The sequence below is a fragment of the Alosa sapidissima genome, chromosome 18 (assembly GCF_018492685.1).
Source record: "Alosa sapidissima isolate fAloSap1 chromosome 18, fAloSap1.pri, whole genome shotgun sequence".
Taxonomy (NCBI): Eukaryota; Metazoa; Chordata; class Actinopteri; order Clupeiformes; family Clupeidae; genus Alosa; species Alosa sapidissima.
In genome coordinates, this window is record NC_055974.1 from 16,354,851 (window position 1) to 16,380,033 (window position 25,183).

The 25,183-nt window shown below is 46.0% G+C and overlaps 3 protein-coding genes across 6 annotated transcripts in view; 1 reads left to right on the forward strand and 2 right to left on the reverse strand.

Annotated features, from left to right (window-relative positions):
• aadat (aminoadipate aminotransferase) overlaps positions 1–3,007 on the reverse strand; it is a 23,951-nt gene extending 20,944 nt beyond the window's left edge. The window contains exon 1 of the mRNA XM_042069275.1: positions 3,004–3,007. The gene's annotated coding sequence lies outside the window, so the exon portion shown is untranslated. The remainder of the gene's footprint in view (positions 1–3,003) is intronic.
• Positions 1–11,740, forward strand: part of ino80b (INO80 complex subunit B) — a 19,755-nt gene extending 8,015 nt beyond the window's left edge. Inside the window, exon 7 of the transcript XR_006024778.1 lies at positions 11,722–11,740. The gene's annotated coding sequence lies outside the window, so the exon portion shown is untranslated. The remainder of the gene's footprint in view (positions 1–11,721) is intronic.
• The window catches only part of intu (inturned planar cell polarity protein), a 28,593-nt gene that overhangs the window by 2,144 nt on the left and 1,266 nt on the right, over positions 1–25,183 (reverse strand). For 2 of the 4 annotated variants that reach the window (XM_042069182.1, XM_042069181.1), the window contains exons 2-15: positions 19,792–20,366; positions 17,953–18,038; positions 14,200–14,415; positions 11,473–11,591; positions 11,049–11,138; positions 10,749–10,826; positions 9,885–10,062; positions 9,286–9,339; positions 9,006–9,068; positions 7,495–7,707; positions 5,132–5,650; positions 3,078–3,172; positions 1,412–1,601; positions 13–146 (exon numbers count right to left, since the gene is read on the reverse strand). In XM_042069182.1, the coding sequence (XP_041925116.1) occupies positions 13–146; positions 1,412–1,601; positions 3,078–3,172; positions 5,132–5,650; positions 7,495–7,707; positions 9,006–9,068; positions 9,286–9,339; positions 9,885–10,062; positions 10,749–10,826; positions 11,049–11,138; positions 11,473–11,591; positions 14,200–14,415; positions 17,953–18,038; positions 19,792–20,366 (2,610 nt within the window). Of the gene's footprint in view, positions 1–12; positions 147–1,411; positions 1,602–3,077; positions 3,173–5,131; positions 5,651–7,494; positions 7,708–9,005; positions 9,069–9,285; positions 9,340–9,884; positions 10,063–10,748; positions 10,827–11,048; positions 11,139–11,472; positions 11,592–14,199; positions 14,416–17,952; positions 18,039–19,791; positions 20,367–24,151; positions 24,449–25,183 lie in introns of those variants that run through there. The other 2 variants (XM_042069180.1, XM_042069179.1) reach the window with 2 other exon arrangements.

Genomic DNA, 25,183 nt, shown 5'->3' on the forward strand with positions numbered 1-25,183 from the left:
ACACAAACCTACCCAATGACCCAGTATGTCATGGTGGGTGCTGGTTTCTTTTGGTCGGTCCAGTTTTCAGGTTTACACTGGAACAGAACCCCATGCTCCTTCACTGGGCCCAAACCACCATGCTGCCGCGACATGTCCCGCCTCTCCTGCACACACACACAGACACACACACACCATCAAATAGGCCAAATAAAACCATCAATCTCCAGAATGAAAACACACACCCAGTGGCTTATAATGAAAACAGAGACATAACATCCATCACATCACCAGGTTTCTCCTGGAAACAAATAGCACTTTCTTCCTTACAAATGCATGCAGGCATCCACACCCACACCACATCTCTCTTTGACCATCTCTTTCTCCGTAGCCCTCTCTGTGTCTCTCTTTTTTCCTCTCTCAGGATATGCAACCCATACCAGGACTTTAGTGGGTACACACACATGTCCACACCCACTCCCACATCCACAGAGAGTAAAGCTGAGGCCATGGTATTCAACACACAGGGAACAGATATGTACAAAGAAAATAATCTGTTGTTGCTTAAAGAGAAATGCCTTAGGTCTGTAGATACACACACACACACACACACACACCCTGGGCAGAGTGCTCTGTTGGAGGAAGTTCACACGTGCTCTGCACACACACACACACACAAACAAACAAATACACACAACTATCACAAGACAAGCATGACAAGCACAGTCGATAACTTGCAGTGATGAACAATCAGCATAAGCACACACACACACACACACACACACACACAAACACACACACACACACACACACACACACACACACACACACACACACACACACAAATACCCTAGGCGTCAGGCTCTACTGGAAGGCTGCTCTGTTGGAGAGGCAGTAGAGGTGGAAGTTGCGCAACACACACACACACACCCTGGGTGGCAGGCCCTGTTGGAAGGCTGCTCTAATGGAGAGGCAGTACTAGTTGTGGAATATGCACACAAACACACACACACAAAAACACACAGACACACACACACACACACACACACACACACACACACACCCTGGGTGGCAGGCCCTGTTGGAAGGCTGCTCTAATGGAGAGGCAGCACTAGTGGTGGAAGTTGTGGAATACACACACAAACACACACACACACACACACACACACACACACACACACACACACACACACACACACACACACACACACACACACACACACACACACATACGCTGACTGAGTGGGAGGCGCTGCTGGAAGGATGCCCTGATGGACACGCAGCAGTGGTGGAACTTGTGGTTTACACACATGCGCACACACACACACACACACCTACAGTAGACACACACACACACACCTACTGTAGACACGCACATATATACACACACACACACACACACACACACACACACACACACACACCCACTGACCCTGGGCGGGAGGCTCTGCTGGAAGGCTGCCCTGATGGACAGGCAGCAGTGGTGGAAGTTGCGTATGAGCTGCGGGTGGATGGTGCCGCTGAGCTGGGCCATGTCGCGGTGCGTCGGGGCGATGAACACGCCCTGCACACTCTCCATCAGCACGTAGTGGAACAGGGTGTTCTCCAGACCCGACGTCAGCCTGCGAGGGACAGCGAGACAGAGAGAGAGGGAGAGAAGGAGGGAGAGAGAGAGAAGGAGGGAGGGAGAGAGGAGAATAGAGATTTTCAATTTTAATCCAATTTCATTTTATTTACAACAACACACTTTATTTATGAAATGATCTCATGGCACTTGACAGAGCCCAGAGCCTGAACCCCACTGAGCCTGAGAAGAAAAACGCAGAGAGGGTTGAAGTGGAGCTTTGGAGAAAGCTAGAGGGAGGAAAAATATGGAGAGAAGAGAGAGAGAACATGGAGCCGTAGGAAGAAGTGTGGAAGGAACACAGGAACAGCAGGCCGAAGGATAGTATGATGCAGACAGGATGAGAGAGAGAACATTAGGGTAGGAAGAGAGTGAGAGACAGAAAAGAGTGAAAGAGAGAGAGTGTATGCAGCAAGAAATTAATGGATAGAATATGCGATGAGATGCATTCAAACAAACGGAGGGGAAAAATCCTCTCACTGACGTACTACACTCATGCAATTATATGTGATTGACAGCAGTAACTAATTTGACACGAGAGAAACAGACGAGTTAAATACACAGCAGCCGACACGCATCACAGACTCCTAATTTACATAATGCTCACGAGCTTCACGGTCCACTGCAGAGACCAGGAGAGAAAAGCCCTCCAGGAAACGGTATATATGAGCGCTGGGCCTATTTTCAGCTCCGTGAACGGTTCGTAAATTGTGCTGAGAAACAAACGCCTTTATGAGAAGCAGACAGGTTACCCGAGGACTAGACGCAGCGCGGCGCGGTGCGGCGCGGTGCTACAGTGCCGGTGGGGAGCATCATCATCACGTCACCGGCCTATCACGTTCCCCCCCCCGCCCCCCCCCCCCCGCCCCAGTGGGGCTCCGTCTGGGAATGGAAGCCGTCGCTCCCGTGTGCAGCTACAGCAGTTTCCATGTCTCTCATGCACATGTGTGGAGCGTGTGGCGTGGGCTAGATAATGCAATGGGCTTGCTGACTACTATGAGTGAAGGAGTGCAGAGGAACTGACATAAACGTTGGCAGCTTGAGTAGGGGAAAGAAGGAGTGATTGAGAGGGAAAGAAGGAGTGATTGAAAAGAAAAGGAGTGATTGACAGGAAAAGAACGAGTGAATGAGGAAAAGAAGGAATAATTGAGAGAAAAAGAAGGAGTGAATGAGAGGACAAGAAGGAGTGATTGAGTGGTTTGTGGTTTGTGTATTTCCTAGAAGGGTATTCAGCTGCATACGGAATGAGTTGGTAGAGCGGCCATTGTTTGGCTCTTTGTGGAGCCGATGGAGAATACTTCTAAAGTGAAGCTAAACCTGAAATCCCATTTTAAGGAAACAAGTACGGATATCAGTACTTGTTGGGAAGCTTTTTGTGGCACCACTGTGGAACATCAAACCGTTCCAGTGAGGAGATTTTAGATGGATCCGGTTCTTGATTAGTCCTGTCTGGGAGGGATAGGGTGTCACTTACTTCAGTGTGCTGTTCATTTCCTCTGTCTCTCTCTCAGTCAGGCTCTTCCTCAGTGAACCCAGGTAGAAGGGGTTTGGGTGCTTCAGTTTGGGGGTCTATACATCCACACACACACACACACACACACACACACATGTATGCACGCACGCACACGCACACACACACACACACACACACACACACACACACACACATGTATGCACGCACGCACACGCACACACACATAAAAAAGTCAAACACATATCAATTGACACACATTCACAAACAAATGTACACATACACAAATGACAGCTACTTAGAATAACCTCAGTTAAAGGTAAGTTAAGGTAAGGTTCAACGAAGTAAAACATTGCCTGTCTGCATATGGGGTAATGATGTATCCCAATGATTCTTATCATTTATAATGTAGATATTTATTCACTTTCGCCATAATCTCAACCATATCATTTTTCACGTGAGTAGACGCGTACGATCATTCACCCGAGTAGACACATATGCCAGCTCAGGTATGTGAGAGGCTGCGCACCAGCTGTGTCCAAGTAAGAGTGAGTGTCCAGATTGACGAGCTGAGGGACTAGAGACCAGGGTCTTCACTTTGTTACACTCTACACCGAGATGACATCATACCACGTTAGAGGCACGTAAATCTCCCACCTCTGGATCTCAGGTTCCTGGACTGACCCCTTACAGAGGCCTCCATTTACACGGATACCTGGACCAGGCCGGACGCCGTCAGAGAGCACCGCACATCGCGCCCCCCCCTCTCACTACCACACGTGTGGCCTCCCATCTGTTCAGTATACAGGGCAGATGTTGAGTTCAGTATACAGGGCAGATGTTGAGTTCAGTATACAGGACAGATGTTGAGTGATGGTTTCAGGGTTTTGTGTGTGTGTGTGTGTGTGTGTGTGTGTGTGTGTGTGTGTGTGTGTGGGGGGGGGGGGGGGGGTCCTGTATTTATGGAGGGTGTTGGAAACCCAACGTGGATGTTCCAACACCTGCATGCTCCACTAAAGCTGTCTGTGCTACTGCGCCATCATCAAGGGGTGTTGTGGTGCTGAACTGATACAGTATATTTGGCTGACTGAATAATCGGTTGGCTAGGGAACAAGGAAAGAGTCCGTTTGGAGTGGTTAGGAACCCTGGAATGCTGGTCTGCCATGGTTTTAGAAATGTTTAGATGTATTTAGTTTGCCATATTATGTAAATGGTCTTGGGGTCTATCTATAGGTTTGATTCTGTCATTAACAACATTCTGGTGGATCTTTCAACAACTAAACTAAACAGTGCAGAACACAGGGCAGAAGGTTCACATCAACAGCATTTCTGGCAGGTTACCACCAGCAACTCCTGTTGCTTTATGTGCTTTACAAATAAAGTGACTTGACTTGACATGTACAGTGTGAAATGTGATGCTGTGGCGTTCTATCTATTCCCACACATGGGAAGCAGTGGCATCAGTGACGGTTGATTAACAACTAAACCAAAGAATCTTTGGTGGCATTCTATCTATTCCCACAAATAGGAAGCCATGGCATTCTATCTATTCCCACAAATGGGAAGCCATGGCATTCTATCTATTCCCACAAATAGGAAGCCATGGCATTCTATCTATTCCCACAAATGGGAAGCCATGGCATTCTATCTAAGTATATATAAGTATATATACTTTTTTGATCCCGTGAGGGAAATTTGGTCTCTGCATTTAACCCAATCGGTGAATTAGTGAAACACAAACAGCACACAGTGAACACACAGTGAGGTGAAGCACACACTAATACCGGCGCAGTGAGCTGCCTGCTTTAACGGCGGCGCTCGGAGAGCAGTGAGGGGTTAGATGCCTTGCTCAAGGGCACTTCAGCTGCGGCCCACTGGTCGGGGCTCAAACCGGCAACCCTCCGGTTACAAGTCTAGAGTGCTAACCAGTGGGCCACGGCTTCCCCAATCTATTGCCACAAATAGGAAGCCATGGCATTCTATCTATTCCCACAAATAGGAAGTGATGGCATTCTATCTATTCCCATGGATGGGTAGCGCTGGCATGAGAAACTCACCCTGAAGAGGCTCCCACTGCCACCGCTCCCATCTGATCCACCCGAGCCAAGCGAGTCCCGCCGGACGAACGCGGACGCAGAGGTGGCCGGCGGCGTCTTGCGGGCCGAGTCTGGCGTGGAGCCGGGGCTGGGAGGCATCGCGGCGCCGCCCACGTCCACGTGCCCACCCTCGCTGCCGCTGTCCGACAGGCTCCGCTGGGGGCTCGGCCTGCGGGCGCGCGGGGGGAGGGGCCTCAGGGCGTTGGCCAATCGGCTGATGGACGGGAGGCGGTCCCTGGCGGTTTGACCTTGACCCTGCCCTCCCGCCAACCCCGCCCCCGAGGGCAGGAACCAATCGGCGCAGGAGAGGCAGGGGGCGGGCGGGGCGTTGAGGCGCTCCTCCATGCCGGCCTCTAGGCCCTCCAGCTGCAGCAGCGTGGCCTTGACCTGGTCCACGTACACGCAGTCCGGACCCACCGCGCCCTCCACGGCCGACGCACAGCCACCCGCCTCCAGCAACACACACTGCATCAGATGCCTCTGAGAGAGAGAGAGAGAGAGAGAGGGATGGAGAGAGATGGAGAAGTGCACACTGCATCAGATGCCTCTGAGAGAGAGAGAGAGAGATGGAGAGATGGAGAAGTGCACACTGCATCAGATGCCTCTGAGAGAGAGAGAGAGAGAGTAAGATGGAGAGATGGAGAAGTGAGAAACAGAGAGAGGAGAGAGATAATGAGAGAATGTGTGAATTCTTAAATAAACAGAGGAAGGTGGGATGGTGAGAAACGGGATGAGCGGCAGACAAATGAAGAGGTGGAGAAGAGAGGGATGAGAGAGGAGTGAATGAAGAGGTGGAGAAGAGAGGGATGAGAGAGGAGTGAATGAAGAGGTAGAGAAGAGAGGGATGAGAGAGGAGTGAATGTGCAGCAAAATCTGAGCTTTAATCTGAGTGGAATGTGCCAAGTTCTCTCAGTAACAACAGCAGGAGGAAGGCTCGGCGCACACACACACACACACACACACACACACACACACACACACACACACACACAGTGAGGCCTGGGTACCATACATCACCACAGCAGGAACAGTGCAATCACTGTAATTCATCAAAACACAAAACACAGACCCGCAAACACACTCACACACAGAGAAAAGTAATCATGCCCATAGACATCTGTCATTTCTGATCAATGCAAACACAGTCGTCGCCATACAAAACTATTCGATGCAACACACAACATAACCAACTGTAAAGCACTCACACACACACACTCACACACACAATGGATATATGGACCCAGCATATGGCTTGAATCCAACACACACACTCAACACATTCTGACCCACATGCTGAGACAAGCTGCTATCATACTGTTTTATTAAAGGCCAGCAGGCAGCCAAGGATGTGTGTGTGTTCTTAAGTACACACTCACTGGACCTGGACACACACACACACACACACACACACACCTGACCTTCAACCCTCACCCAGCGATGATGTAGAGCCCAGACAGCCAGGCACATACAGACATGATTACTATAATCAAGGATGTGTGTGCAGACCCGATAAAACACAGGAACATTGTAAAACATTCCAGGGCTGAATGCTGACACATAGGGTCAGAGAATTACAAAGGCTAGAACAGACGTTCCTGTTCCTATCAATGTTATGTTCCCTGTCAAACAAACACTTGCAGTACTTTCTCTTCTGTTCCAATCATACTCTTGTACAGATTTCTGTTCGGTTTCATTTCAGCTCATCTTAAGCTCTGCTGCTAGGAAGGCGTCTTCTGAGCCGGGCTAGCAGGAATGGAGGAGCGCACTCTCTTCTCTCTCATACACATGAACACACACAGACTTGGACCAGAGAAGGGTGTGTTTCACCAGCAGGCCACCCACACTAACATAACACATCAAATAAGCACGCGCACACACACACACACACACACACACACACACACACACACTACAAGCTTACAAGTGTGAACAGGTCAGCGGTGGGCTGTGTAGGGTGCATCTCTAGGGAAACATCTTCATCTACACACTCACTCACACGCATGCATGCACACCCACACGCACATACACACACTCACTCACACACCCCCCTAATGAACAGGGAGTAACAACCCTGTGGTTCGGCATAGCCTAGTGGTGGGCTGGGCAGGGTGTGTCTCTGGACAAACATCATCCTACACACCACAAGCTGGCACACACACACACACAGACGCGGGAAGTATCGTCCTTGGGGCTCAGTGTAGTGCAGTGGTGGGGAGTACAGGGCTCCCTGCAGGGAAAACACAGATACATACACACACACACACACACACACACACACACACACACAAACACACACACACACACACACATTCTCTCTCTCTCACCAGGCCCACGATGAGCAGGAAGTATCGTCCGAGGGGTTCTGCGTAGCCCAGCGGTGGGGAGTGCAGGGCTCGGCGCTGGGGGAACACTTCCCTCCAGATGACCAGCTGACCCACGCGCTGCTCGGCGGCCAGTGGCAGCAGGCTGTAGTGCTGGCAGTAGAGGCACACGTCACGCAGGTCCTCCTTCGGCAGGTGGTTCGCTATCAGGTAGCCCTGCAGGCGGACAGCACAGGTCACTTACTCGTCCACAGATTTCCATCATTTCCATTACATTCCAAATTTACATTAAGTTTGCAAACTTTCTTCAGCCATGCACTGTGTAGGAACTGAAATTGTCTAGGGTTTGTGCAAAAAATGATATCTTATCAAGTGTTATAATCTTATATTAAGATAAAAAAAATCTAATTAGTATTGTTTTGTTTTGTCACTTAAGCTTATTTGACTCAAAATATGTCAAAATCGTCTTAAATTAAGACATAAAAACAAGTAAATTTATCTGCCAGTGGAGTAAGTGATTTTATCTTAATTTAAGATAAGATTGAAGATTTAAGACAATTTAAGTCTTAATTTAAGAAGATTTTGACTTATTTTAAGTCAAATAATCTTACAAGAAAGCTCAAGGTAAGTATCTTTATACTAAAAACAATACTAACTAGATTTGTTTTATCTTAATATAAGATTATAACACTTGATAAGATATCAGTAATTTTATGCAGTGTGAGGTTAATACATGGGGGCGGGTTATACATGGGAATGCATTTCTTTTTGTCCTTCCTCTTCATGATTAAAGCACGATCTGATTCTGATCCACTGGGCTATTGGACACTGCGGTTAATACACGGTGCTGCTGATACACTAGTTAGTACACGTACATACTTATCTACAAATAACCGGGGCGGTGGTAGTGTAGTGGTTAAGGAGCTGGGCTAGCGTGCAGTAGCCTGAAAGTTGTCGGTTCAATTCCCGGCTTCCACCGCTGTGCCCTTGAGCAAGGCACTTAACCCCAAGTTGCTCCGGGGACAATGTGATCCCTTGTAATATAGCTGACATATGTAAGTCACTTCGGTCAAGAAGTGTCTGCTAAATGTAATGTAATGTAATGTAATGTAACAAATTGCATCCCTGTATCCTTAGATACCAATCTACTGATTACATCCCTATTACCCATAACCTATACACACATACATACAACATGCTAAATTTACTCATAACGATATTCATCAAATGTACTGCACACATTTGATATTATAAGCAAAAACTTCCTTCTCAAAGACAGATTCTAGTACTCTATGAAGACAGGATTACGCAAGGCCTCTGTTTCATAAAAAAACTTTGAGGTAAACTTGCAATGGCAAGAGTAGTCACACACACAAACACTGGGCAAGTGTGAATAACATAGATGACAGGTGCCCTCCACAAAAGTGTGTATGAAGTGTTTGTGTGTGTGTGCGTATCGTGTGAACAGTGTGTGAGGTGTCGGGGGTGTTGTGTGTCTGACATGGCTGGCTAACCTTGTAGAAGAGACAGGAGCCCAGGGTGACATAGAGACGTCTCATGCCATAGAAGTCCTCTGACTGTGTGACGGAAGACGGAGAAAGACGGAGAGCAAAGGAGAGAGAGAACGAGATGAGAGGAAGAAATAAAAAAGTGTACAGGGATGAGAGACCAGGGTGATACAGTTAAGCATTTTTTTGAGTCCAGGGAAGATATTCACATACCACTAACATAGACTCCGGTGTAACATAGACTGAGTGCAGTTGCCCATGATCTCAGATCTTAACATCCCCTTACCATGTCTCCAAAATCAGCCGCCTCAAAGTCTGACAGCACTGTGTCTACCTCCACCTACAACAGACAAAAACACCAAACCCAAAGTCAATCCTATGATCACTCCCATGATAAATACCAAAATCAGTCCCAAACCCACTAAACATTAGACGTCTGATGGACGTGTAGATCATGTCTATATTGCGTCCGTGGTCCAAGACCAATTCTGGACGTCTACACGGCGTGCAAACTAGGTCCACTATTTGGACGTCTAACCATGACCCCACTTGGACGTCAATATGCAGTTCAACATTTGAACGTCAGACTAGGTAACTTTTTTGGACATCATGTGGACAACAGTCTGCACCTTCAGGGGACCAAAATTGGACATGCAAAACAACATTGAAAAGACGTTGTTTGGATGTGTCTTTGCGCAGTGGGAAATCAATCACAATGATCAACCATCAACCATCCCATGATCAACCATCTTGAATCAGGTGTTTTTGGTAGACCTTTTATGTGCTTTTCACCTTTACAATTAGACCGGTCAACATTTTTCATTCTTCTCAAACTGAATTAAACTTTCCCAGAGAACCCCAGAGACGCCCACACACTCCACCTGCCTTGATCTCTGGGGGAAGAGTGAGCCAGCGCACGGCAGGCAGGCCGTCCAGGAAGAGGGTCCCCGAGACGTCAGGGGTCGTGGGGCTGTCAATCAAACGGGACGGCTGGATGAGCTGCTGGAAGAAGAGGCAGAAGAAGTGGTCCAGCCGCGGAGAGTTGTCCTCCTCACAGAACGCACTGGAGCAGTCAGCAACCAGATGGGCCAGCATGAGACAGACAGACAGACAGATAGAGAGAGAGAGACAGACAGACAGGCAGACAGACAGAGAGAGAGAAACAGACAACCAGACAGAGAGAGATAGAGAGAGAGACAGACAAACAGGCAGGAAGAGAGAGAGAGACAGACAGAGACAGAGAGAAAGAGAGAGAGAGGCAGACAGACAGACAGACAGAGAGAGAGCGAGAGAGAGGCAGACAGAGAGAGAGACAGGCAGACAGACAGACAGAGAGAGAGAGAAACAGACAACCAGACAGAGAAAGATAGAGAGAGACAGACAAACAGGCAGAGAGAGAGAGACAGAGACAGACAGAGAGAGAAAGAGAGAGAGAGAGAGAGAGAGAGAGAGAGAGAAAGACAACCAGACAGAGAGAGATAGAGAAAGAGAGATAGAGAGAGAGAAAGAGAGAGAAACAGACAAACAGACAGAGAGAGAGAAAGAGAGACAGATAAAGGAGAGGTAAATATAGAGGATGGGACAGAGAGAGATTTAGAATGAAAGAGGTGGGGTAATGTTACATGGATAGAACAGTGAGTGTTGATGCTGACCACTGTACATCTCAATAATGTTGCAGCTAAAAACACTTCAGACCAAACATTGAGTAGTGTGTGTGTGTGTGTGTGTGTGTGTGTGTGTGTGTTTCACCTGTCCAAAGATCCGTACATGACCCTGAGTGTGCGCACCACTCCCTCCACCACTGACTGCAGGTAGATCAATGGCACTCTGCAGCAAAAACACACACACATATAATAGACGAATACAAGAATAGAACAGAATAGAATAGAATAGGTCTTTATTGTCATTGCCACAGGTACAACATCATTTAAAGTGCCATTACATACCAGTTACTCAAGCTATACAGCACTCATTTGCAATGCAATTTGCAATCAGCCTCCCACCACCTGTGATTCATCAGACTAAATACAGTTAACTGTGCATGTGTACCTGTCTGCGGGCAGGCCGATGACCAGCAGGTTGTCCCCCTCCTTCCAGTAGCCCACATGAACCAGCTGCCTCTTCAGGAGGAGAGAGGAGCTGGAGATGAAACATCGGGACAGAGAGGGAGGGAGGGAGACGTAGAAAACGCATGAAAGGAGAGGAAGCAAAACAGGAAGAAATAGGGGGTAACTGGGGAAATAGGGGGTAACTGGGGAAATAGGGGGTAACTAGGGAAATAGGGGGTAACTGGGGAAATAGGGGGTAACTGGGGCTTCATGAAGACACAGTGGCAGCAGATGAGGGTTTGAAGAAGGGCCTCAACATGCTTAGTGGTAAAGGCCCCTTACAGAAAGAGCCTTATTACTGTAATGCCAATGTGTGTATTTACAAATGAATTGTTGTGTGTGTGTGTGTGTGTGTGTGTGGTCACCTGATGATCTGTCCCCCGGTGACATTCTCCAGCATGTCACAGAGAGTAAGGAAGATGCCCCTCACTCCCTTCAGTTGAGTGGACGCCTCAGACACAGGGTACTGGTACAGTACCTCCTGCTGCACACAGAAACACACGGCCTGTCAGTCTGGCCCAAATGTGGCGTGTGTGTGTGTTTGTGTGTGTGTGTGTGTATGTGTGTGTGTGTGTGCGCACGTGTGAGAGAGAGAGAAAGAGAGAGAACCTGAGATGTGTGTGTGTGTGTGTGTGTGTGTGTGTGTGTGTGTGTGTGTGTGTGTGTGTGTGTATGGTAGAGAGAGTATGTGAGTGAGTGAGTGCAAGAGTGGGAGTGAGTGAGAGAGAGAGAGTGTTTGAGAGAAGAACCGTAGAAAAATGGATATCTGGGTTAAAAAATGTGCCCAGGAAAAAATAAATCTTAATATATCTTAATCCTTTCACGGACACATACACACAATAATATGGGAGGGTGAGAGGGAGTACTGAAAAGAGCCCAGGGTTTTATCAAGACGCAAGCTCCATAAACTCACATGCTCTCGCCCATCCACCCCCTAATCACTCAGCTATGCTCGGGAAAAGAGCAGCAGCTACAAAAGAGTGCAGGGAGAGTTCAGGGAGGAGAGAAGTACACCAAGGAATGAGAGTAGAAAAAGCTGAACAAGACATTCATGAACACACAGGCGCACACACACACACACACACACACACGAACACACACACACTCTACCAATTCATTTTGTTTCCACTCCTTTACATCAGCAGCTTGAGAATGTGGCTAGTATGGTTGGCGTCACACTCACCAAACACTCTGGCAGCTAGCTCAGCCCAGGTGAGCAGACAGCTTCTGAGCTGCTTTGAATTATTAAGAACTCCGACTGTTGTTTTTCTCCCTCTCCTGTTTCTCCTGAACTGAACTACTGGATAACCTTTCAAGCCTTCCAACCAGGAAACCATGCTGTACCTGACAATTTGTTCGCTGTGACATGCCATGCGTTCCCATGCCATAAACTCAAACACATGCAGACACAAGCTTGTGGATGCTTTAAGACCGGTGTGACGGGAATGTTGGAAAATTAACGTTTTAAAGAATATCTGGGTTAATTGAATTCAGCATAGAATTTTAGAACCTTCAATTGTTGCGGAACGGAATCTTATATTAGAATGTTCAAAAACCCACACCTTTAAAGGTCCAGTATGTAGGAAATAATGGAAAATAAACTGTAACCATTCCAAAAATGATCACCATATGTTGTCAGAGAGTGAGGAAACACGATGAATTGAAGTAATGGCTTATTTGACAACATTACTCTAACCCGTGAAACCCCGTAAAACCCATGAAAAAAAATCAGTTACGGGGCGGAATCTCTTGGAATTTTCGTTTATGTTTTGAACGATTCATTCTAGAATAGCGTATTAATAATGGGCTAGCGCGTCCTCCTATTTGGGTTGCCAAATTAGCAAAGGCCAACTGTCAACAGCTGTCAGTTGTAGTCATGAACGCCTACGAGAGGCAGGCAAATTTCCAAAATTAAAACAAGAAACAAATTAAGTGGACATCAGAGGAGCTTCCTGAGATGGTGACGTCTTCGTCAAACGAAGAATATCAAGTCTGACGCAGAGCTGGCCATATTTCTCCACAACAGGTAGCCTATGCTAAACTTCATCTGCATTGCTAACTTCAGCTAAATATGTTACGTTGGTTAGAGAGGTATTTTTTGTTTTCACTGTTTCCGTAATGTGTAGCTGGGTCATGGTTGGAGAAACGTTAAAGCAGCTGCAGGTCAACTAACGTTAGCTAAGTCTTCATTAGATCTGGCAACCTAGAAGAGGCTCGCGTCTGGTAGTCTTAAGATTCACCAGTGTTTTGATTTGGCCAACAGAACGTTCGGTAACAATCCTACAAATCGCACCTTTAAGGGTTAAAAAATGCAGTCTAGGACCATAAGTATACATGTGATTATGTCTTAGGGCACAGCTTAAAACTGATTCTGAACTGGGGAATTTCCTTTTAAGAGTGCGTATTTTCCCGTTGTGAACATTTTAATTTGTAACTACACGGAGAAAGAGAGACTGTGAAAGAGTAGCAAGCACTTTAAGGGTCCACTAAGTTCACACCGGTGTGATGGGAATGTTGGAAAATGAACGTTCTAAATTTTAGAACCTTCAATTGTTGTGGAATGGAATCTTATGTTAGAATGTTGAAAAATCCACAATTTGAATGTTTTAGAAGTAGTTAGGTTTTAAACTAAAGCATAGAAAAATTCTGTGCCTGAGGTATTAGAAATGTACAAAGTCACTATTTACAATACACGTTAACAATGTATGTATTATTTTTCCAATTCTTGAACAACCCTGCGCACGCATGAATTCCAACACAGTGCTGGAGAACTGCAACTGACCGTGTGTAGTCAACCTGACCTTCAATATGCTCAGCCACTGAATCAAGCTGTGTCATGTGTCTGTGTCATGCCTCTTGTGTCATTATTCACCTAATCTGTGAGCTCACGTCTTGTGTCATATCTACACACATTTCTGATAGGGTTACATCCATAGACCTAATAATAATAATAATAATAATAATGATAATAATAATAATAATAATAATAATAATAAATGTATTTTTTAAAGTGGTTTTCATGACACTCAAAGGCGACCTGTATAAATAAGGCTATATATACATATCTAAGAGCGTGAGTGTGGTGGACGAACCTCCTCATGCGTGGGTTCAGTGTCCAGGCGCAGCGACAGATACATGATGACGTGGGGGATGTGAGAGATGGCCATCTGCAGCTCGACTGTGTCCTCTCCCCATAGCAGACGCACCAGCTGGGAGACCGCCGCCGAGCCGCGACCTCTGACCCCCTCGTCCTCGACGAACGGGCAGCCGCCGCCATCCGGGGCCGTCGTCTCCAGAGTCAGCCTCACCTGAGGAGAAGAGGACGAAGGGGGAGGGGGACAGATGGTAAAGTAATTAGTGAGGAAAAGAGAGGGAGAGAGGGAAGAAGAGAAAAGGAGAGATGGAGGAGGAGAGAGAAAGAAAGAGATGGTGGGGGGAGGAAGTGGTGAGCGAGAGGGAGAGGAAATGGCAGAGAAAGAGAGACAGAGAGAGAGAGAGAGAGAGAGAGAGAGAGAGAAAGAGAAAGAGAGAGAGAGACAGAAAAAGAGAGAGAGATGGTGGTGGGAGAAGAGGGTTGAGAAAGAGACAGAGAGGTGTAATGTTAAAGGAATGAGAAGAGAGGAAGAGACGAGGACAGACAGAGATCACGTAAAGAAAAAAAAATGAAAAAAAATGGAGCTGCCTCTGAACAGTAGGCAGTTGTGTAGAGTGAAGAGGACTCCTTCAGTGAGCACGGCTGGGACGGATGGTGCAGACACAGCAGGGAGCAGCAGTGTTACGAAGCGGCCATGTCTGCTGCTCCACCGCTCTCTTTTAGAGCCAGTGCTCGGTTCAGGCCCACTATAGCCTGGGAGGTCAGGCGTCTTCCAAAGAGCAACAAAGACACACACACACACACACACAAAACATACAACACACAACACACACACAGAGTGAGAGCGAGAGAGACGAAGAGAAACCATAAACGCTACTAGGCATGCACTTTTCTCTACTGTGTCTATGTTTTCCTGACTGCATGGCATGTACATATACAACTTGCATTTGCAAAGGTTTCAATCTGTATGTGAGCATACAAGATCAGCGATCGGTGAATGTGTGTGTGTGTGTGCGCATGCACTTCTGTCTGTTGTGCATGACGATGTATTTATGTATGGGTGTTGTGGTGTGTACGACGCTTGTGTGAATGGATGTGTACCTCTATGTGTGTGTGGTGTGTCTGATGTGTGTACGTATGTGTGTGTGTGTGTGACTGCTGTGGTGTGTGTGATGTGTGTGTGTGTGTGTGTGCGCGGTGTGCATATGATACGTGTGTGTGTGTGTGTGTGTGTGTGTGTGTGTGTGTGTGTAGTTCTGGGCGTGTGTCCCGGCGGTGTAATTTGCTCCATACAGACGTCCTCTAATCAGCTGTGCCCGGCGCTCCGGCGAAGCCAAGCGGCGCTCTCTTAGGATGGCCTCGGCTCCACAGCACGCCATGGCGGCCCAGCCCAGACCAGTCCACCACAACCCCACCCCACCCCACCCCACCCCACCCCACCCCGTCCTGCCCTGGGCCTGTCATTTCGGCATTCCTGCCTCGCCTGCTCCACCTTCCGACTCTTTTGCCGCTTGCTTTCTTCCCGTTTTAAAAATGTTCCACTTCTTCTTTTCATATTCCAAGTTTTGGAATGCTTTTCTTACCCTCTTCTAGTGCATTGCATTGGTCTCGCTCTCTCTCTCTCTCTTTCTCTCTCTCTCTCTCTCTTCAACTTCTCACTCTTTCTCTCTGTCTGTCTCTCACATTGTTTTTTTTCCCCCTGTTCTCTTTTTTTTTTCCGTTAGGTGGTGTTTTTAGCAGAGGCCAGCTGTGTGGTGACTTGAAATAGGATCAAAAGATGTCGCTTCTGTGGAAGCTGCGGGCGTTTCCCCTCTGGGACAACGGAAATGGTTAGGCACTACACTTGTTTTTGGCCTGTGTCTCTCTCTTACTCTCTCTCTCTCTCTCTCTCTCTCTCTGTGAGTGTGTGTGTGACTGTGTGTTTCTGTGTATGTGTGTGTGTTTCTGTGCGTGCTTACTAACATCAGACTTTGGACATCCTCACATGCCAAGCTCCGTGTGAAAACCAAGCCAATCGTAAAAAGGGTGTCCAGAGAGGACGGCTCCACCCAAGTGTTTAACAAAGACCTACAGTGAGTCCTATACAACGCGAGCACCCTGACAAGAATCTCCAAACAGAAGTCTTCAATTCCACTCCTGTTTGTGTTAATGTTGATATCTACACTGACATTTCAGCACAGTAAAGATAAAAAAATCAAAGCTTGGACTGGATGATTCCTCTTGGGCCTGGTAACATTCAATGTTTTGCTAAAAACTAATTGGCTTTCCTCTTGCCATATACAGCTTTTATGTTTGCTCACCAAGCTCCTCTTATGGCCTGAGCAGACAAGATGTGAAACTAACATGACAGTAAACTAACATGAGACCCAAAACACATACATATGTATAGATTTCATGTTAGATAAGCAATGTTAACTCACATATCTGAAACGTTAGCATTGATACAAGGGCGCTGTAGTCCATTACTACATCAAAGCTTGAGCACTGAAGCATCAGTCCTATATAACGAGTCAGAACAACTAGGCATTGGCAGGCAATCTGTTCTTAAGAGCTATTTAACGAGATCCCGGCGTGAAAAACTGGTTTGACTGTTGGTTTATTGGTTTGACTTATTTTCCTTCTCCGATTCTGACACGCATGTTTGTGGGATTGCCTCTGAGGACAGTGCGGCTGTTTTTGTGTTTGTCTTGCAGAAAAACAAAAAGCCTGCAGCAGATTATTTTTCCACATTAACACGACTCTCTCAGAAACCCATCGCCATTATGCTCCCAAATTACCCTCATTTCCAGTTAGCATAAATTCTCCTCTGTGCGCAGTTCATCAGGGGCAAAGCAACACAGGGGCGGAACATTAAACAATCAAATGCCCCAATTAAATAGCGTATAACTCACTTCCTCATGCACCGCGCCTTCAAGCAGGTCCAGAGGCTTCTGTTTGTCATTTTGTGGGGAAAATAGGACTAAATATAATAATTTAAGAAAAACATTTAAAAGTTTAGTTTTCCACAGCAGCCTACTTATGCACTCATTACCATCACCACCACATCAATGATGAGTAAGATCCGTGTGTTTTTTTTTTTGGTGCTGACAGAGGGAAGGGTAAACAACAAAAACGTGAACTAGTTTTCGCATAAGAAGACGATGTTTTACACTGTGCCAATCTTTGCCACAAAAGAAGAGGTTTCACATTTTGACAGTGTTTTGCCAACCTACTGCAAAAGCTGTTTGCTGCTTTAAATGTATAAAAAATGTATAATGGTGCAATGAAAAAAATACAGTCTGACAGCCTTATTTAGGGCTCATGGCTATACATTTCCTTGGTCAATGCGTAAAAGTCAAGCAAATCAACTTTTTTTCCCATTCTTGATTACATGAGGTGAATCAGAAGAAAAGTACAGTACATGTTTGAACCCACTGGCTTGATTGCTGATTATTATTCTTTCTGATGCAATTGCACGCAGTCTAATGATTGTGGTTTCTGCATTAGAGTGCAGTTAACATACCAGTTTCATTAGGATACACTCAGATGCATTTACACTTGGGAGTGGGTGCCGTTAAGGCAGACAGAAAGCAGAACGTTAGGAGAGAGAACCCATGGACAGCATTTAGAGAAATGCAATGAAAGAGGGTGGGTGGTCTGCTCTCTCACTGACACACACAGACACAGACACAGACACAGACACAGACACACACACACACACACACACACAGACACAGACACACACACACACACACAACACACACACACAAACCTGTGTGGGGCCAGGTATGCAGGACAGAATCCTCTCAATGTTCTCTGAGGTAACCTCCACATCATCGACAGCCAGAATGACATCTCCTGTATCGTGACAAACAAACACACACACACACACACACACACACCAGGAGAATTTGAAATGCACTGAACCCAACAAGGCCCACCAGCACAAAGCAAAACTCATTAAACGCAAATACCTCAAAAGGAATGCTTTTCACTACGAGGGCTGTTAACCGAGTTGATATCTGGCCAAATTAAGGGCTTTTTTGTAGAGTTGGGAGCAGTGCAGAGTTTTTATCAGAGGAGGCCTGTTCAAGCGTGCCCTATTCAACGCACTCATACTATCTCCCTCGCCCAGGCCTCAATCGTCCTGACTTCAGACGTTGGCAGCACCTGTGATTGCTTTAGCATACAGAGGTAGTTCAAAAGGGTGGACATAAACGCTAGCGGATGCAGGCCTCTTATTTTTTTTTTGAGCTTCTGCATCAGAGAAACTGCTCTGCGTGAGTTTGTGGTACCTTGCTGTAACGTGCATTGGAGTCAGATAGGGTTCTTATTGTCAACAAAGACTGAGCTTTTTTTTTTTTTTTGGGTCGTTATCAAAGCAGCATTCCAGTATCAGCTCTTGCATTCTGAAGCAGAAACAGCTCCCTGCAAATGACTGCACCCTCATGCATGGCCCACACCTCAGAAATAACAAATTACCTGAATGATGAAACACACACACATACGCAAGTATAGACACAAACACACACACTGTATGCACACAAACAAACACACTCACACAGTTATAAACTTTCATTTTTTACACAAAATCCAAACATTTTGTAAAATGTACACGTAAACAGCAAGAACTAGAGTTTCAACAATCAACGGGTGACCAAGGGGAGAGCGTGTAACACTTTACACCGGTTTACAAGGAGTTGCAGGAGCAAGGAATAGAAAGAAGCTGAGAAGCGCGCTCTACTTTCTTCAGATAGTATACGGCATCACCTTACGGTAATCATATTATGCACAGATATGCATTACATATCAGTAGTAGTACACGGCCTAGTAGTAGTAGCGGTTATAGTAAGCCTAGTAGCGGTAGTGGTAATAGTAAGCCTGACAGTAGTAGTTGTAGTATTGGTACCCCGTCAGTGGGGTATACTACGAAGCACGTTAGACATATCTAGGCTATGTAGACATATCGAGGCTTGACAAAGCCTTGACTCAGGAGTATACGTTAAGTGATACTACGATTGCAGTTATGTGATATATTTGTCAAACTAGGCTTTCAGCTCAGATCTGTGCGCGTTCTCGGTGTTGGGATGACTTTGGCCAATCGTGTAACGTGGAGACGCACAAGACCGCCTCTATTTAAAAACAATTACTTCCGCATTCATGAGCGATAGCTTAATCTACACTGCGGTCATTTTTTGTGTCTAACCTATAACATCAAATAAATCAATTGTCATCAGTTGTTGTATGGTATGCACGTCCATAGTGGGATATTTGCACGCACAGCACTATTAAAGCACATTCGAGATCCAAAATGTTAGTAGAGGCGGAGCTCCACCTGTAAAATATATGACAGAATCCTACACGTGAGATAACTTCGTTTTTAAGACAATTGATTGGTCAGTGTGCGGTAGATTACACGATTTGAGGTATAATTTAGCACATAACCTCCTCCCAACCAGGTTTGGTTTACAGCATAAGATACCATGGTGATATAGCGACACTAAAACAGATCCACTTTCGTGTCACAGCATAGCCTGGCTTTGAGCGCAACATACCTCGCTAACCCATTAATCGAGATTCGTAGTACACCCCACAGGTGTGTAATGCTCACCGATGAGTATGTGGCCACTCCTGCTAGCAGGGCTGTTGGGCACCAGTCCGTGGACCGTGAGTCTCTGTGGCCCTGTGCCACGCCCCCCCCGGTGCACCACGCCCAGCAGGGCCTCCAGGAGACCCCCGCTCTCCGGCAGGAGGTGAGGAGTGCCAGCCAGCCGTTTGGGGTTGAGGTAGACGCACACGTCCTTCAGGATCGGCTGCTGCTGCTGCTGCTGCCCGGTATGCCTGGCCCCCACCGCCTGGTTCTTCAGGATGGAGGGAGGGGGACGAGAGGGACTCCCTTCACCCCGTGCTCCCCGTCCATGCTTCTTTCGACGCAGTAGTCCCGCAAGTCTTTTGAGTCGAGGCGTGACCTTTGACCCCACACGCCCGTCACTGCCGCCGCCACCACCTCCACAGCCCCGGTGCCGTCCTTCCTCTGTGATGATCTCTGCCTCCTGCTCACTGAAGCGCACATGATTGGCTGCTGAGGCGCGGGCCCTGGCCTCCTCTTCTTCGCCCTCACTCAGCTCCAGGTAGAAGAGCTCGCCATTTCGCTGCACCTCATCCAGCCATTCGGGCTCAAGCTCGCTATAGGGCGACATAGAGCATTCATTTACACAATTCCGAAATAAATTTTTTGCACGGTTATACAAACTAGGCTTAGCCTACATTCCTTCTGTTCCAGAATGATACTGTTGTATGGTTAGACCAATTGACATTCCAAAAAAACTTTTTTTTTTACAATTACACAAACTAACCTACATTTAGTCAAAAAAGAAACACTGAAAAACATTCTAGTTCTAGATTGCTGCGTATGAGTAACTGAACCTCTGATCCAAAATGGTGGAAGATTTTTGAGATCACAAAACCATCCCTTTTCTAAAACGAAAATAATTCCTTTTTAAAACAATAATCCTAGGCTATGGTCAAAATTAAAGCTCAAAAAGAGGGAAAAAAACTGGTATGGCCATCACATTACCAATTTCTTCAACAGACTGATACGGAACTCGTTCACATTCTTCTCGATATTGCAATAGACGGTATGGATGAGAGTTAGCCTAAGGGCTCAAGTTTCTGTGTGGCCAATTACAGATTTGGCATGAGAAATGCTGTCATGATAGCGCAACAGAAAGAAAACACACAGCTGGCACTGATTCTAACAGATTGACCACACTGACATGCAGAAACACACAAAGAGGCCTTGCTACTACAACACACACACATACACACATATTGACCGTGGTATTGCTGCAGTTCAAACCCACATGCATGCAAACAGAGACACATACTGCTGTTGCCTGAACCCATTAACAACACACACACACACACACACACACACGCACACACACACACACAAACTCAGTGCTTGTCCCTGTCACTGTGGTTTTGTTTGGCTGGCTTGTGACTCCGCTTTGAACTCTGCGTTTTCGGTCTCCAGATCATGCATGTCTGTGAGCGAGGCGCTCTATGCCAGCACTTGCGGCCTGGAATGGCATGTAGCCGCGGAGACCGACGGAAACCTGCCTCCCAACATCCACCCTCAGCCCAGCCCCCCCCCCAACCCCCTGAAAATAAAATGCTCCAACTCTGCGAAAAATAAAACCAAAGAGTCAGACAGACATCCTCATCTTTCCCTCTCTCTGTTCCCCCCATTCTCTCTCTCTCTCTCTCTCTCTCTCTCTCTCTCTCTCTCTCTCTCTCTCTCTCTCTAAATGAAGGCACTCAGCTCCTGTGGCGGGCGCTTGGAAACCACATCCATAAATTCACTAAAGATGGCCAATAGCATATCATTATTTATGAAGGCTAACATTCCAAATTGGAACCAGAAATGTCCTCCAAATTCAGAGGGCGGGGAGGGGAGGGGGGGGGAAAGGCAGAAATGGGGGGGGGACAGAAGAAGAAAAAGGATCTACAGAGAACTTCAGGGGTAAAGAGAGAAAACAAAACACAGAAACAACAAAGAAAAATTAGAGAAGAGGGAAATGAGGGAGACAGGAAGCACTGGGAGGACAAACAAACATAGACCAACTGTCAGGCCATAAAGAAAACGAGTGAGTATAGGTGAGGGAGGGATAAAGAGAGGGATGGAGAAAGGAAGAGATAAAGAGACATGCTGAGATTGACTGACAGGGACTCTAGAGCAAATTAATGATACAGACAGAGAGAGAAAGAGAGAGAGAGAGAGAGAGACTCTTTGCGTTGCTAGGCATGCTAGGCTACATGCTACAGTAAACATTTTCACATGGTGGTTTCTAGGAAGCCTTAGCTGTCTGTCAGACTTGCCTCTGTCTGAGACAGCCTGCCCACCAAGATATTACACAGTACACATTGGCTTATCATGATGTCAATTAAATGAGGGTGCATTCGGACCATGCAGACCGTATCCCTTCAAAAAAAGCTATGCAGTTTATGGCCAGTGCGGACAGGCAGACTTTATGCTGACTGTCTGACTTCCTTGGAAACCTCTCTTGCAAAACATGGCACAAGTTCTTCATGAACTAGAGCAAAAAAAAAAAGAAACAGCAACAAGCTCTGCAGTTGGGTGCAGGATTGCATGGATTACATCACTACATCAAACATGTGGAGGAACGCCTTGTAAAATACATGATACCTACATACAATTAAGAACTACATTATTCATAACCCTGGCAAATATTGATTTAATGTTGCCAGGGTTATGAATAACTTTGTTCTTAACTGTATGACTACTGATGTGAAACCATCTGAACCTACAAGCACAGTATACTGCTTATCAGAGCGTTTCATCATTATAATATTACGACCAAAATGGTCATAATAACTTTGACCATTTCAGCTAAAATAATATGCCTGGATTTGCTCAGTGACAGACAAAGGCTATTTCATAATATGGCTCCAAACAACTTCCTTAAGTGCCATTAAGTGCAGTTAATGAGCAGGAAGCACACGATTTCCCAGGGTCCAGGGACTTACATGTCAATTATATTACAAGGGCCACTGTCCCCTTTAGGTTAAGTGCCTTGCTCAAGGGCACAACGGTGGAAGCCGGGAATTGAACCCACAACTTTTTAGGCCACTGCATGATAGCCCAGGTTCAGGTTCAAGATGCAGTTTTCAATCCTAGTGAAAGGTTAGGTTAGGCTACTTAAAGGAGAATTCCGGTGTGATATAGACCTAAAGTGTGTTGAAACATGATACCGAAACATGATATAATTCAGTGGAAATGCATGGATTCCAGTTTCTTCCAGTAGCAGCAACTGGAATCCATGCATTTCCACGGAATTATTTTTGGAATCTGATCCCTTATCATACCTGTTCATTCTTACTCATCGCTCGACTTATTGTGACTAAATTCAAGATGGCTGCAAACGCTAAACTTCGTGAAGATACTGTCTGTATAAATCGTCTTGTAAGTAAACTACCAGTGCTTTTTCAAAGTTCTCAATGTCTCGTTTTAAATGTCAGGGCCCTCGGAAGTCTACCAATGAAGTGTGGAGATACATTGAGCCTCGTAAATGGTGTAAAACAGTGATTTATTTGCATGGCTAGCCCGATGCCGAAGCACCACCATTGAAAAAGCTGTTAGTAGCATCAAACTAGCGCCAGATTTTGGAGTGCAGGGGACAAGCCGAGATGGGCTATGAGACATACGTTTACACTCGGTATCATGTTTCAACACACTTTAGGTCAATATCACACCGGAATTCTCCTTTAAGGACTGTTTGGTATAGCACCAGTGTTTTCCAGCTTCATATTACACTTCAACTGTGACACCATGGTGTTGTGTGTCACATACGTTTCTGAGAACACCATTCACTTTGAGTCTATGTGGTCCTAATTTATAATGGGCAAGCATCAGATCTATGCCAACACACCAAACTGGATTGTTTAGAGGTTGATGCCGAATGCCAGCTGACCTTAATTGGACAGACAGTTAAGACATCTCATTTTTAGCATGAAAGTAAATCTCCCTCTCCCTCTTTCACACGTGAATGGACTATCCTACTCTGTCGACAGACCTAAAGGCAATACTGGCTGAATCTTGATTGCCATACAAAGATATTGTCATTTGTAAGTAAAACTATGAGAGCGCACCTAAAGTAATTATGTCATTGATTGCATTTAATGGTCTCAAAACCACGCACTGGGAGGAAGAGACGTCTATCATCATACTTAAAGTTGGGAAAACTATCTACTAGGCAACAAACAGACAAACGGAGTGGTGCAACTCGGGTATTCATCAAAGATATTCAAATCTAGTGTAGCGCAATTGTACTGGGACTGTCTTATAGTACAGGCTAACTTTTACAACAGGCATCTAACCCGCTGAGAAAATGCTGAGGCTAAATAAATTTAAAAGCGTTTCTTTTCAATATGTTACAACGATGTCTTACTCAGAGTAATCACTCGACGCGGTGGAGTTGCTATCGCTCCCAGCGTCTCCGACATCTTCGGCGGCTTCCCTGCGAAATGGTGCGCCCGAGGAAGATATATTATCAGGCTCAACCAGCCGTTCACATTCCATTACTCTAGACCCATACATGCAGCTTATTCTTCACGGCAGAATTACTACGTTAGAAAGTAAAGTGCATTCGTTACCCTTCCACGTTAGTATGCTTTAGCCCTATTTTGTCCATACGGGACTTTCGAGTTCAACCACGTGATTCACATGTCGCTGCGTGGTTGGCCAGGCATACCGTTACCCTGACAACGTGGAAGCTTTCCAATCAGCATGCAAAAGGTCCTCTAACATTACAATAAATTTAACATTATTGAGTTTGTGAAGTCATTATTTATTTAGTCGTACGAATAACTACTGAGATATCTAACATAAAATCCATAGTAAGCGGCGTATCTTCAGAAAGCCAACAATTCTTACTTGAAATGCTAACTGAAGTTTTCGTCACAGGTTTTAACGTAGTATTCTAGTTGCAATCAGCGTTAAACTATCATGTAATCAATACATTAGAATTAATACACTACCGCTATATTGGCAACACTGATGCGAAGTCACAGCTAGAACAAAAATGTTGCACCATGGTCTGGAAAAGGATGGCTGTCAATCAGTTACCTCGCTACTTTAAAGTCAGGCCAATATGGATGGACTAGCAGATAGAAACGGCCGAATGACACACAAAAACGTTCCTACTGCGACAGCAACTCTACCACAAAGTATTTTCCCGAAACTTACGTAACACCCACCGCTATTTTCCCGTTAAGCCAAGTGTACCAGGGCAAGTGGCTGTTTTTGCCTGCAAACTTGCACGAGGGTTTTAAATCCCCGATGGCATGCGGAGCAAACGCAGTAGTTCACGTGCCAATGTCCAACTCATTGATGAAGTAATGCGAGGTCTTTTTTAAATAGACTTTAAAGACAAACGTGCACAAACGTTATTCCCATAACTAAATTAAAATACTCATGGACA